General features: G+C 39.2%; 1 protein-coding gene across 2 annotated transcripts in view; it reads left to right on the forward strand.

The window, feature by feature from the left end:
* TMTC1 (transmembrane O-mannosyltransferase targeting cadherins 1) overlaps positions 1–14,411 on the forward strand; it is a 234,987-nt gene that overhangs the window by 213,107 nt on the left and 7,469 nt on the right. The window contains exons 14-18 of one of the 2 annotated variants that reach the window (XM_028144115.2): positions 7,032–7,134; positions 9,737–9,872; positions 10,573–10,717; positions 11,628–11,765; positions 13,393–13,515. In XM_028144115.2, coding sequence (XP_027999916.1) covers positions 7,032–7,134; positions 9,737–9,872; positions 10,573–10,717; positions 11,628–11,765; positions 13,393–13,515 — 645 coding nt within the window. The remainder of the gene's footprint in view (positions 1–7,031; positions 7,135–9,736; positions 9,873–10,572; positions 10,718–11,627; positions 11,766–13,392; positions 13,516–14,411) is intronic. The other variant, XM_054719184.1, reaches the window with a different exon arrangement.

The raw sequence follows: 14,411 nt of genomic DNA on the forward strand, positions 1-14,411 counted from the left end.
CCAAATTTTGGCTATTTCGTTGAATTATATTATCAGCTAGCTCACCTCTCTCAGTCTTATACACAAGGATGTTGTGAGACACTTTGTCAGACTCATTCTAAAATCTTTCCCTTGATCTAAGATTGTGATTCTATAAAAAAAAATAAAAATTAAAAACAAGGAAACAAGGTCCAGTTGGCGTGCCCTCCTATTACTGTAAGCATGCTGCCGTCTGTTGACACCATTTCCTGTCCTCACTGCCAATAAAACCACAAGTGCAATGATACCTTCTAGGTTTTTTTCTGTGACTGATATTGTATTTCTCACTCTGTTGGAACCTGAAGGTAGTAAGTAAATCTGGACAGAGTAGAGAATCTGAGAAGGGGACATTTGAAAAATAGGTTAATAAGCTTGAAAAGACATTCTATGGTGGACTATATTAAGGCCCAAAATGAAGCACACTTTTGAAATTGATGTATAATAGAAAGCAAAGGTTAAATGTCTGAGGAATGGGTTTTTAAAGATGTGAGGAAGAAGATCCGGTGGATATATGTGAGGAGGAGGCTTTTCATGCCTTCAGGTGGTGTGAGTGGTTGAGAGCCTTGTTTCAGGAAGGAAGTGTGGGAATGGCTAAACTCTACTGTGGAAAAAGGATCCCTTTGTACTGAAAGACTATCTGCATGAGGAGGCTGAAAGGAAAGAAAAATAGAAAAGTAAGAACTCCAGGGCAGAGTGCTAAGAGACTGAGAAGATGCATGGCCACTGGTAGCTACGGGGAAGCCAGGGAGGAGCAAGATGTTAGGAAGGGAGAAAATGAGATCAGCTTCAGCATTTTTTTCCAGTCACACAAGTAATATAAAAACATAATGGAAAGTGTAGAAAAATCAGAGAAAGTAAAATATACCTTTTGTCTATAATATAATGTAATAGCTGGAAACAACAAATACTTTCATTTTTTTAATATCCTGCAGGTCTTTTTAATATACTTATTTTGTTTTTATGCTTACATTAACATATCATTTGTATTCTGTTCTTTTCACTTGCTCTTAAATTATACATAATGTGGTATGCATTTTCATGGTGTTAAATGGCCTTCATAAATATAATTTTAATGGCTGCATACCAGTTTATCAAAATGATGCATTGTAATATGAATAATAATATTCTAGCTGTTGGTCTTGGGGTCTGTGTGCGTGTGTATGAACTTTATCTTTCTTACGGCTTTTTAAAAACAATATTCTGAATGGTTTCCTAATGAGGGATTCCTAGAAATAGAATTCCCATATCAGAGAGGATTAGCATGTTTTGTCGAGATATCTTACTAAATGGCTCTTGGGATACGTCATTAAATTGCTTTCCAAAAGAGTGGTACCAATATGCTCTGCCACCAGCATGTGTACACTCTTCACATCTTGAATGTTAGCGGAACATTTGAATGAAAATAGCATATGGACAGATGGCAGTGAGAGAAATCAGGGATGGAAAGATAGATTTAGGACTTCAATTAAGTGAAACCATATTATGAGTAGGTGATTTCTCTGAGGGGGAAATGAAGACTAGTATAGGGAGGAGAAATCTTAAAGTATCTTTTACCTTTTTCACTTTACATATAAAAAGTGAGGTGGACAGACTTAAGTACTGTTCAAGATCCTACAAACAACTAGTGTCAGGACCTGGTCTAGAGCCTGATCTCTCAACTGGTCCCCCACAGCTTTCATTGTGTGATGCTGGGGTCCAGTGACCGGACTGTGGTAAGGGTCATCGTTTATGAGATTGGGTATACTAGGGGCCAGGAGGGAGAAGAAGAGTGATAGAGGAAACCCACAGGGAAGAGTTGTCATAGCAATTAGATACATAAAAGGACACAGAAGAAAGCTAATCCCCTCATGGGTCTATTACAGAAAAAAAAAAAAAAAAAGAAAACAAAGAACAAAAAATAAACTCTTAGATTCAAAGTCAGGGTGGTCTCTGGCTTGCTCCCTTCCTCTGGTTCTCCATTAGCATTCAGAACTGGCTGTACTCCAGCTTCACAGATAGGATGATAAACATTTACAGACCCACCATCATTTTTAACCAGCTCATTCTTGCCATAGATTAGATAGCTTGCAATACACTAGCAGTAAAGGAAATAAAATTAACATTGTTTATGACTCTCACTCGCTGCAAATTATGGCTAGCCCCAGGTTTATAGCCTATTGAAAAACTCATTTAATTAATTTGATAACACTTAAAATAAAATATTTCCTTTCTTGTATTTTGGAATATGACTTCACCTGATATAAGAATGAAAATTGGAACAATAAAATATATATGTTGGAAGTGTAGATCAGCATTAACAGGGTCAGGGTCAATTTCTGTCCTTCTAAAAATGCCCCCTTTGGGGTATTTTCAGCCATGGATAGCATTGCTTGTGTGGCCAAGTCAACTTGTATTGGACCCCACTTTAAGAATTCATGGATTTAATTATTCAATACACATTTATTTAGCGTCTAACTACCTCCAAGCATGAGTGATTGTTGGAAGCAGCAAAGGATGCACCTTATCCTTATGGAATTTAGAAGCTAGAAAGTAAGGCTACCCCTAAACAAAGAGTTACATTGTTGGCCCCCTCCCCCATATCTAACACAATTGTGACAAGTGTGCAAAGGGAAAGCACCAGTGGGAATGTTAAGGGGACCTAACCTCATGTGGGGAGGGGTATGTGGGGAGTGGGGACAGTGGCCAAAGAGTCACATTTAATCTGACACCTGAAGAATTTATCGATTGTAAAAAATGGAAATTTATAGATTAGGAAAAAATGAATAGCACAAGCTATCTGGCCAGAGGAAATAGACCATGTGCAGCTCTGAGGTGGAAAACAGTAGAGGTGTCTTTCTCTAATAGAAAGAAAGTCATGTGCCTAGAAATGCAAAGAATGAGGATGAAATGGCATAAGAAGGAAGCTGTAATTCTAGGAAATGTAGGTTTTTTTTCTATTTTCCAGGCCTCCTAACAGAGTTATACCCCTGTAGTTGCTTACTCTTTTTTTTTCTTTATTGATTAAGGTATTATCCACCCATTGCCCTCACCCCTCTAGTGTCCGTGTCCGTTGGTTAGGCTTATATGCATGCATACAAGTCCTTTGGTTGATCTCTCCCCCTCCCCCGCACCCTCCCTTCGCTTTTCCTCTGAGGTTTGACGGTCTGATGGATGCTTCTCTGTCTCTGGATATGTTTTCGTTCATCAGTTTATGTTGTTCATTATATTCCACAAATGAGTGAGATCATGTGATATTTATCTTTCTCTGACTGACTTATTTTGCTTAGCGTAATTGTAGTTGCTTACTCTTGTCATACTTTTTTTTTTTTTTTTGCTTCTTTTTATTATTCTTGGCATTTCCTCTTTAAAATATTTCTCTCACCTGAAACTGTCACAGGGTGGTGTTGACCACAGTCTACTGGATGATGAGAAAATTCAGGCTGAGAAATACCAAACATTTCTGTGGTGTGGAGGATCGCCAAGTTAATTGATTCGTTTTAGTTGAATGTGAAGGAGAGTTAGACATCAAACATTGACAGCATGTTTCTCATAAACGTTCATGTTGATGACTGATGGGTGAAAGAAACGTTTTATGAAAAGGAAAAGCAAAGAAGAGGGTGAGAAAGCAGACACCTTTGCTTTGCGTTTTAAACTGCTGTGTCTTGAAGATTTTCTCAGGGAAGTCACTGACATGAGTTTAAACACCTCCATTGGTCCTAAACTTCCCAGGTTTGTCATAGCAAATAAAGTCACTTATTAGTCATAATAAAGTTATGACTTTTCTGAAAGGGAGAGGATCTCTAATCTTCTCCATGTTGAATGTTGTAGGTGTGTTTCTATCCTCTTTTCAAGAACTCAGATCTCTGTCCAAGACTTAATCAGTATCTGATAAGGGGATAGCAAAATTGCAACAAGTACTTCCCGGTGCTCTTCCTCCATATATTATTGGGTAACCGGGGCTGTGTGGTTTGCACTAAGTCCACTGGGACTTGTTATCAGGAGACCTGCATTTTAGGCATCTTTGTCACCAAATAAAAAATAAACAAAATAAAGTCATTAGGTTGATGGTGGTGGTGGTGGGGGGTACCTTATTACTCTGTGTGCTCATGTCATTGACTGGAGTGAAAGTACTTCTCGAAAGGTAGTTCAGATGCATGACCATAATGTCAGGGCATGAGGACAATGCCCTAGTCCCCATCTCTGTAGGCCCTTCACATTGTCGGAATACCACACCCTGTAACTTCTGTACAGTAAGTACACATTGTTACAGGCCAGCTGACCACAGTGTTTGCAGGGGACCCCGAGGTCCAAGAAGATCCATGCAGCTCAAAATAGTACCAGCAAGTAATTTGCCTTTTTCATTCTCATTTTCTCATGAGTATACAGTAGTTTCTTAGAGGCTACATGATGTATCCACAATCATGAAAAAACTATTAAAATATTATCCCCTTTTTCAACTAAAAAACATATACGTCAGGTACTTCAACTAAAAAAACAGATTGAGCATAAAAGTAAATATGAGTATCCAGCTATCTTCTGTTAGGCTTGGCATTAAAAAGACTTGCAGAAAAATAGAAAGTAATGTCACTATTCTAATTTTTTTTGCTTTGGAGAATATAGTTATTTTTCACAAAAATGTCTTATATCTGAGTTTACTATCATTTTAAATAAACTAATAAGTATTTTTAAAATTTCTCAGCTTTATTTCTGCTGTGGTAAGTACTTGTAGTCCACATAAACAAAGCTCTATTGGGTCCTCAGTAGTTTTTAGAGTGCAAAAGGGTCCTAAAACCAAGAAGTTTGAGGATCGCTGCATTAATCCGCTTGTCCTCCTGGTTATTGCACTTGAACTATTAGAAGTGTTTTCCAAACATATCAGTTTGTTCAAGAGAGTTCCTTGTTCAGAAGATCTACTTTTCACTCCTCCCCTCCCCCCTTAAGGTAGAAAGCATACCATGTTGGGTAATTACAGCATGTGAAAAGTGGAGATGTTGAGTCCGTTTTATTTCTCCCCTAAGGCCCATTTTATTTCCACCCCACTGAAAAGCTTCGGAGCCTTGGAGAGGAGCCATGGCTGCATGCTGCCCATTTTAAGCCACTGCCCTTGAAGGCTGATTTCATGCTGAGGCAGCGCAGCAGTCGGTCGGGGACTCGGATGTACAGCAGACAGTATTTTTTGTCAGACCCATTCTCTGGGTCCCAAGCATTTTTAATTAAAGTTGTTCTATAAATAGCTATGTTCATTTCTCCTGGATCTTACAAATCAGTAGACACTACGAATGGTCAGGCTTAGGTCAGGATGTCTAGCCAGAAGAGGCAAATAAAAGTGAGTGCATGAAATTGAGCTTCAGGGATCGAATACTACTACTTTTTAAGATAAATGCATTGTCTTTCCAGAGAAGGTTGGATTTATTTTAAATAAATACCTAGGAGGTATTTTTCTTCTGCAGTATTTTTCTTCTTTCATTTTTCAATAAATGGAGTTAATCATTCCTTGAAATTTACAGTCAAATGAAAGGAAAAGAAAGACAGATATTGAAGACATTTTTCATAGAGTCAGAGTCCTGAGACTGCCCTTGGGGGTTACCAAGAGTACAGAGGTATGATTACTTGCTTCTGACACGCCCGGTCTTTTAAATCCCATTATTTCTTTGGACTTTGAAAATTGAATTTCTAATGGAAACCCAGCATATAAAGCCAAGCATAAGAGAAGTTTTAGATGAAAAAGGTGATCTCTTTGTCTATTTTGGAGCAGCCAGAAAATGGGGGGGAAAGTAAAATTAAATCAGGTAAAACAGTAATTGCACTTGAAAACTGTTGTTAACTGTTATATTTGACTTCAGCAAGTTGGAATGTGAAGACATCAACTTTGTTTCTTTCAGGAAAAATGCCTTTCAACTCTCCCACAATTTAGTGATAAGGATGTTTTTAAGGTCTCAAGCAGCCGTAGGTTTTTTTCAAGCACATCTTTAAGTTACACAGCTGCTAGAGTTCATGGTCACCAGCATCCTTGGGTATTTGGATCATGATGGGTGTGCAGTACCTATCCAACCCCACGTCTGGGTGTCACTTCTTGTTGCCTCCCAAGTACCTTTTGCTTCCCCTCCTATGACACTGTCACCATACATTGCAAGGTTTCCTTCTTGTTTGAATCCCACTTAATTGTCTGTAAGGGCAGGATTGTGTCTGTCTCATTCACTCTTCTGTCTCAACTGTATATTTGGCTCATGGATGGTGCTCATGAAATATTTGTTGAGGGGATGGATGGATGGATATCCGAAAGTATAATTGTTTCTTTTGATGCCAGATACTCTTGTTTATTTCCAGAAACTTATTTTATTCAGGGGTTACCAATTCCCTGAATGTTCAATGAAAACCTAGGTTTTGCTCTGTCCCCTTGTAGCTATGAGGTCTTGGGCACACATTTTGTACCCAAGTTTCTCTATTTGTTAAAAATGGTAATTCATTAGTACCTATTAATGTTCTTTCCAGCTCTGATATTCTTTTATTTCTCATCTATTATAGTTTTAATAACTGTTTGTTGTTTTTGTTGTTGTTTTTACCATGACTTTGTTAGTGTATGTAAAAGTGCCTTATAAAATATTTTAAAATCCTATAAAACTAAAGATTTGGCATTAGTGCCAAACATTAACACTGGTCAGGTGGTAACAGTAGAAACTCAAAATTTTCAAGGTATTGCCCTAACCGGTTTGGCTCAGTGGATAGAGCGTCGGCCTGCGAACTGAAAGGTCCCAGGTTCGATTCCGGTCAAGGGCATGTACCTTGGTTGCGGGCACAGCTCCAGTGGGAGGTGTGCAGGAGGCAGCCGTAAAGGAACTAAGCACAGGTATGAATTGTAGGTGTGTATGCAGTTATCATTGACTTTAATTGAGAAGAGTACCTCGTGTTGATCTCAGTGCCTATTGCATAGTAGGTGCTCAGTAAATTATTTCCTGCTTTTCTCACTTCTACTATTCAGTTTATTGTTAATTCTTTCAACTTTCTCATTTATTTTTCTTTATTCTCTTGCAAAGGAGAGATTTAAGGAAGCTGAGGAAATGTACCAGGCTGGAATAAAGAACTGTCCAGATAGCTCAGACTTACACAACAACTATGGAGTTTTCTTAGTTGATACTGGTAAGTGAAATTAGAGAGAATCTGTTCTGTTGAGATTAGATAATTCTCTCGAACAAAATGGCAACCACCCAAATAATGCCTCCGAAGTAAAATTCACTGGGCTTGGCAGGATGCTCACACCACTGACAGTCACAGTGAACCACGGAGCTGTCATTTATCTAAATCTTCAGGCTCAGTTCAATGAAACTGCCCAGTTCTCATAATCATATCTCTAGGGAAAACTCCCCAGGAGACAGGAAGTAGTCTTGATGATTTAATGGCTCTTCTTTGAGTACCATTTATACAAGTTTATAAATCTATGATAATGAAATGTTCCTCTACAATGATGCACAACCTGCTCTGAATCTAGTTACTGGCAGATGGTAAATACTTTTCTGCAACTGATTTTTTTAAAAAGCCTCCAGAGTTGTTTTATTGTTTCTCATGTGGTATACGTTACAGAAACTGTATTATTGTAATTGATAAAGTATTCTTATATGACAGTGCTATGTAAAATACACTTACTCCATCCTATTTAATGCGAAACTTCATGGAGCAGGGATTCTGTTTTCTTTATGACTTGTGCTCCATATACTGTTGGCATGTTATGAACACAATAAAGATAAAAAGACATTTGAATTTAATGCAAAAGCACTACTTGGTTCCCATTGACTATTACACTGCCTGCCACCTGCCCTGCAGTAAAATTTAATTTTAATTATTTTGTCAGTATGAAATATTCAAAAGGGTTTTATTTTGAAGGATGTTGGAAGTTCTTCTGTTTTAGAGAACATAAATTTACATTGTGATACACTAAGAAACTTCCCATATGTTTTCATGTAAAATGGTTTTATAGTGCCACCTGCTGGTTCATTAGCAACATAATAATAATAATAATAATAATAATAATAATAATAATAAAGCCCATAACACAAACATGTAAACACCAGAAGACACCCTTTGCCTGATCTAGTCCTCTTCCTTCTACTTCAACAAAAAACCCCACCCCAATAAACATCACTGACAATACTATATATCTCCCCACTACTTTCTCTGTATTTCTGTTTTTATAATGGTGAAATTCTCCCCATCACCAGTAATCTGGCACTCCTACTTAAACTTCAGAAAAGGTGGGCTTGAGAAGATGCCTGTGCGGGTCATAACGCCCCCCTCCCTTTAAACGTTAGACTCTTCTCCCACTCCATTACCTAGACACACTCTCCCAGGAAGCTTCTTTGGAGAACCTTATCAGACTGGAGAGACGTGATTCTAGTTCTGGCCTTTACCCTCACTCGCCCTGGGATCCTCGTCAAGTCTCTTAATGTCTTTGCACTTTAGTGTCTGTATCTGTAAGCAATAATTGTGTTTACCCTAAAATAGCTCCTAAATCCCAAGAGGCTTCTAAGTGGTGTCAATAAGCAGCTAAATAGCATCAAAAATACCTGCAAAGATCATATGAGATCACTTAATTAAAGTGTTTTAAAATGTACCGTGTTTTGGACAAATGCCAGGTGGCATTATTTTTTAAAATAAATACCTTTTAAAAATATGTGATTAAAAATATTTTTAGGTACAGCTAATACATGCTAATTTGTTTATTTACTTTTAATTTATCTTTATTGTTGAAAGTATTACAGATGTCCCGTTTTTCCTCCATTTGCCCCCCTCCAACCCACTCCTACCCTCTCCCCCGGCCTTCACTACACTGTTGTCTGTGTTCATGGGTTATGCATATATGCATATAAGTTTTTTGGTTAATCTCTTCCTGCAATACATGCTTATTTAAAGCAGTGTTTCAAGGGTGCTGCTATAGTATAGTGATTGAGAAAGACCCTTAAAAATTGCTTCAGGACAGTTTTCTTTCTATAATAGCCAATTCCATGTTTTGGCATAATGAGTAGCAACAGATCTTTATAAATAACAACATATCTTTATAAATAACAACCACTGATAATCTCAACACATCATATTAGCTAGGGTAATGGCCAGGAAACACTTTGACTAAAATTAGTAATATACAATATACATATTAAAAGAAATGGGTTTTAGTTTCTGTTAGAGTCACCAAAGAAAGAACGCATGAGGCCAAAAGGGGTAAAGAACTATGAATTATAAATTTATTGTTATATATGCTAGCAGAAGGGCTGAGGCCAAAACGGCATCAGCAGGGCAGAGTAGGAGGAGTGGGATATTTATGTCTCTTATAAGGGGTCAATCAGAGTAACCCGTGGGACCAGGCACAGGTGGAGGCGGTCCCTGGAAACTGGGTTAGGTTGTTTGCTGGAAACCAAAGGCCGTTAATCATGAAACCTACAATGAGAATAACAGGAAAATTACCTGGAGGGGTGAGAGCCCCAAGCAGAGCATAATGGAGTGCAAGAATTTGCCTAACAGTTTCTATTGCTTTTTTATTGTTAATTTCTTTGGAAATGGGAATGAATAAATGGCTCAAAGTTAGGCAGTGGCAAGGAGAAGAAGCCCGAATGCACAGTAATTCACATGCTGAATAATCGATGGCATGGCTCTGTAAGAAGAATGGTCTACATCAGAAGAGAAATTAAAGCCCTCGTGTATTTTATAATTAAGGCATGTTCTGCTCTTACTCACGCACCTCTGGTTATAGGCTCTCCCGAGAAGGCAGTGGCCCATTACCAACAGGCCATCAAACTTAGCCCGAGTCATGACGTGGCCATGGTGAACCTGGGGAGGCTCTACAGGTCTCTGGGAGACAACAGCATGGCTGAAGAGTGGTACAAACGGTAAACGCCCTCCCTTCCACTTTATAAGTCGCACTAAGACCTCTGCAATTGCCCATCAACTTAAAAAAAATGTTTTTAATTTTTTAAGTACAGTTGACATATTAGTTTTAGGTGATTCTACATTTATATACTTTACGATGTGATCACCACAATAAAGCTAGTAACCACCTGTCCCTGGACTATTTTTATGATATTATTGACTACATCATCCAATTTTTAATTCATTGGACAGGTATATTATCAGAATGCTAACAAATTTTGCCAATGCAGGCAATACAGATTCTTATTGCCAAAGAGAACAATGCAACACTGTCGGTGGTATCCCAGTTAATGACTTTCTTGCCTGCTGGTTAGAACATGGTGCTAAACCAAGGTTGGAATTTAATTCCCACTGTTTCCTGAAGTGATGGACTGCAACCCAACGCACCAATAGCAGTTTCAAAAGTGGATATAAATGAAATATTATGCACACATCACAACAAGTCTATCACCATTGATGGAATAGACCCTGGGGGCTCAGTTTCCACTCTGTTAGGCCAATAGAGCTGTACATATAGTCAGGGAATGGCATTGCGATGCTGTTTAAACATTCTTCGTGATATAAAAACAAAGATCATATTGGCACAAAATCTCAAACCTTTGACCTTTGGAAATGTGCCTATCAGAAGGAAAGCGTTAATTCACCTTTCTTAAAACTCAGCGCCCTGAAGGTGGCACGCAAAGCGGAGACACTGTCGCCTTTGGGAGCTCTATTCTACAACACCGGCCGATACGAAGAGGCCTTGCAGATTTACCGGGAAGCTGCGGCACTTCAGCCTTCTCACCGGGAACTCCGCCTGGCCCTGGTGAGTGCGTGGGCTAAGCACATGACGCTGAGAGCAGACGCAGAGCATGCAGTTGAGGGAGCTGTAGTCAGTAGGCCTCAGAACGGGAACCGGAATTGCTATACGATATCCATGTTATGAATATTCATTTAACCACTGTTAGAGCCATTTACACAAGACATGGATGCTAAAAATACTTTTAAATTTTTGTTTGGAAATAAATTTAAACTTGCAAAAATTTGCAAGAATATTAAGAAACTCCCGTATCCGCTTTCACCCAGATTGATCAGTTTTCAGCATTTTTATGCATTTGTTACCACCTTCTCATGTATGTATGTATGTATGTATGTGTATGACATATTTGTATACATGTGCATATTTAGGCAAGTATTATGTGCATAAACATATTATTAATAAATGTCATTTCTTCCTGAGCCACGTGAGAATTATAGGTCTCATTCCTTTGATTTCTAAATAGTCAGCATATAGTTCCTAAGAATAAGGACATTCTCTAACATAACCACAGTATGGTTTTCAAAGTCAGGGAAATTAACAACAACGTTTTTTATTTCAATTTTGGATCAATACTTCTTGTCCTTAGATTTGCAGCACATGAAACTTATCTTGTTACAAACACAGGAAATCATTTCTCTTTTGACATATTTAGTCAACTTTTTAAAAAGGCACAAGTCATTTCGTTGGCTATTTTTAACGTTCCCGCCATTCACATGGAAATGCATGCACATACATAAATAAACAGGCAACAGAAGTTAAAGCCTCAATGCTGTGGCGATTTGCCCCTCTCTGTGTGTCACAAACAGATGCTCAGCACTTTTGTCTGGGGTGTTTCCCAATGCCTCCATTCAAGGATGCTTTATTTGATAAGGTAATGATGAAATGTCTCTAAGCTAAGGTCAGTGTGGTTTTGCAGGCTCAGGTTTTGGCCATGATGGGTCAGACGAAAGAAGCTGAAAAGATGACCAATCACATTGTATCAGAGGACACTGGATGCCTCGAATGCTATCGCCTGCTGTCAGCAATCTACAGCAAGCAGGAGCAGCACGACAAGGTAGAGAGGACACTGGAGTTTCTTGGATTCGTGGGTAGAAAATGGGGAGCCCCTAAATGGGCTCCAGGCTGCACAGTAACAAGGCTGAGCTGTCTTGAATATCATCAGTTGGCATATCCGATCTTATGGGTGCTTTTCACAGATTTAACTCTTAATATACCCCCTTGACATATGTGCTTGGCTCATTCTTGGTCTGAAGATTTTTATGTGGTATTATCTCAGTTTGTTTTCAGCAAACGCTAGAAAAGGTAAAGACTAACATTTGTATACTTTATCATTTTCCATGTACTTTAAATATTTTTTATACAATCCTTACAACAAACCTGTAAGGCAGGTCATTAACCCTATTATTGTTTCTCTCCATTTTACATAACCAGTAAATTCATGAACTAATTCAACAAAATACTGATTGAATACCTACTATATGTCAAACACTGTAGTAGGCACCAGGAATAAAGTGGTATGACAAAAAAAAACACAAAAAAAAAAAACCACCAATCATCAACCTTGTCCTCATGGAATTTACAGTAGACAGGAGTTTACAGGAGACAGAGATTGAACAAGTAATCACAAAATCAATGTAGTAGAATTATGGCTGTGCTCAGCGATGTCATGAAGAATGACATGGTCCCTAATAAAGATATAATCAGGGGACCTGAGTGGTATTGGAGGTCAGGTTCCCTGCAGAGTGATGTGAAGGTGTAGGGGCTGAGTGATGAACAGGAATTATTAGACAAAAGGTGGGCAGTGAAGAGCATTCCAGGCAAAAAAGCACATGCAAAGGCCCTGTGGCAACAGCGATTAGCCTGACTGAGGGATGGGCATGCGGAAGCAGGGTGCGGTGTAACACGTGGCTGCAGAGTCTGTTGGGGACTAGACCTCAAGGCTTGGAACCAGGACAAAAGTCTTGTTCCTTATCCTGGGAGAAGCCTTGGGGTTTTAAGCAGAAGAGCAACACCATCAGGTGTGTGCTTCGAAGAGACCTCTGGCTGCGTGGGCTGGAGCAGTGCGTGGTGAGGGCAGAGAGAGCACCAGGCACCGAAGCAGAGGCTGTGGGAGGGTCCAGATGGGCCCACAGTCAAGGAAATATTTTGTTTTCTTTCAACTAGATCACACAACCTCCCTGTAAAGTGACTCAGGGACATTTCCTTGTCACTAATATAAATGGAAACGTGGAGCATAAGGAAGTTACTTCATCAGAGCTAAATTGTTTCTCAATGAGAGCTTTAGAGAGAATGAAGAATTGATCATCACTCACCACCCCAGCTAGTTCATAAGAACAAAAAGTAGCCCTAGCCAGTTTTGCTCAGTGGATAGAGCGTCAGCCTGCGCACTGAAGGGTCCAGGATTCGATTCTGGTCAGGGGCACATGCCCAGGTTGTAGGCTCCATCCCCAGTGGGGGCATACAGGAGGCAGCCGATCCATGATTCCCATCATTGATGTTTCTCATTCTCTCTCTCTCCCTCTCCCTTCCTCTCTGAAATCAATAAAAATTTTTAATAAAAAATAAAAAGAGGACCTGGAAAAAAAATTTTAAAAAGAAAAAAAAGTATAAATTTTATCATCTAAATTTGTTCTCCTTTATCTAATCTACATTTATTCTGTCTTAATTTCCAACCCATGCAGGCACTTGGCGCTATAGACAAGGCTCTCCAGCTGAAACCAAAGGACCCGAAGGTCATTTCCGAACTTTTTTTCACAAAAGGAAACCAACTAAGAGAGCAGAACCTTCTAGACAAAGCTTTTGAGGTACAAACACTTAGTCAAATTATGTTATTGAATTCATGAATTGAAACTAATACTCCCTGAATCTAAGATCATTGGCATGTTTGTGAAGTTTCTGATTAGTCAACTTGACATTAAAAGTTCATTTTTTATCATTGAGCTTCTGGTTTTTGACTACTCAGAATCCTGTGATACCTCTGCATTATTTTCTGAACTATCATCTTTAACTTGTTGGGAGCTTCTGTGTTTTGCCCTCATATCAGCTGTTCTTTCTCTCTCTCTCTGTCTCTCTCTTGTTCTGTCCTCTCTCTCCTTTTCTCTCTCTGTTTGTATTCAATACCATCTCTTCCAGCTGGGCTGGTGCCTGAATAGCGTTGGGCCTATCCACATGTCCTTGTACCACCCCCGCCTCCCCTTGCTGATTCCCACTCATCCACCAGCACAGCCTGGGTCCTCCTCCCCCGGGAAGCTCTCTGGGCCATCCTTTCTCCTAGAGACCGTGATGCCACTGAATGCTGAAAACACTTACGTCTCCGCCAGTCATTTGAGCAGGCCATGTACTAAGTTGTAGTATCCAGTCCTTTCTTGTTCCCCTCCCTGGCCCCCGTGTGCGCTGTGTGCATGCATTTTGGCTCCCCAGTTAGGCTGCACTTCTCCTTGCGCAAAGGGTCTGATTCCTTCTGTGTTCTAAATACAGTATGATGAAAAAATAAAATAAAATAAATACAGTATGATGCATCTTACAGGTGTTCAATAGGTACAGCTCTGGAATACAGCTGATGCCCAACCTGAAATAAAAAAGACATTTACAAGTATGAGTAGAAATGTTACAGATACCAGACGTTTCCCTTGTGCCTGGTAAAGCCACAAGTTGGAATTCATGTAGTAAAAAAAGTGACACTAAATATATCATGGGAAAA

The sequence above is a fragment of the Eptesicus fuscus genome, chromosome 7 (genome assembly GCF_027574615.1).
Source record: "Eptesicus fuscus isolate TK198812 chromosome 7, DD_ASM_mEF_20220401, whole genome shotgun sequence".
Lineage (NCBI taxonomy): Eukaryota > Metazoa > Chordata > Mammalia > Chiroptera > Vespertilionidae > Eptesicus > Eptesicus fuscus.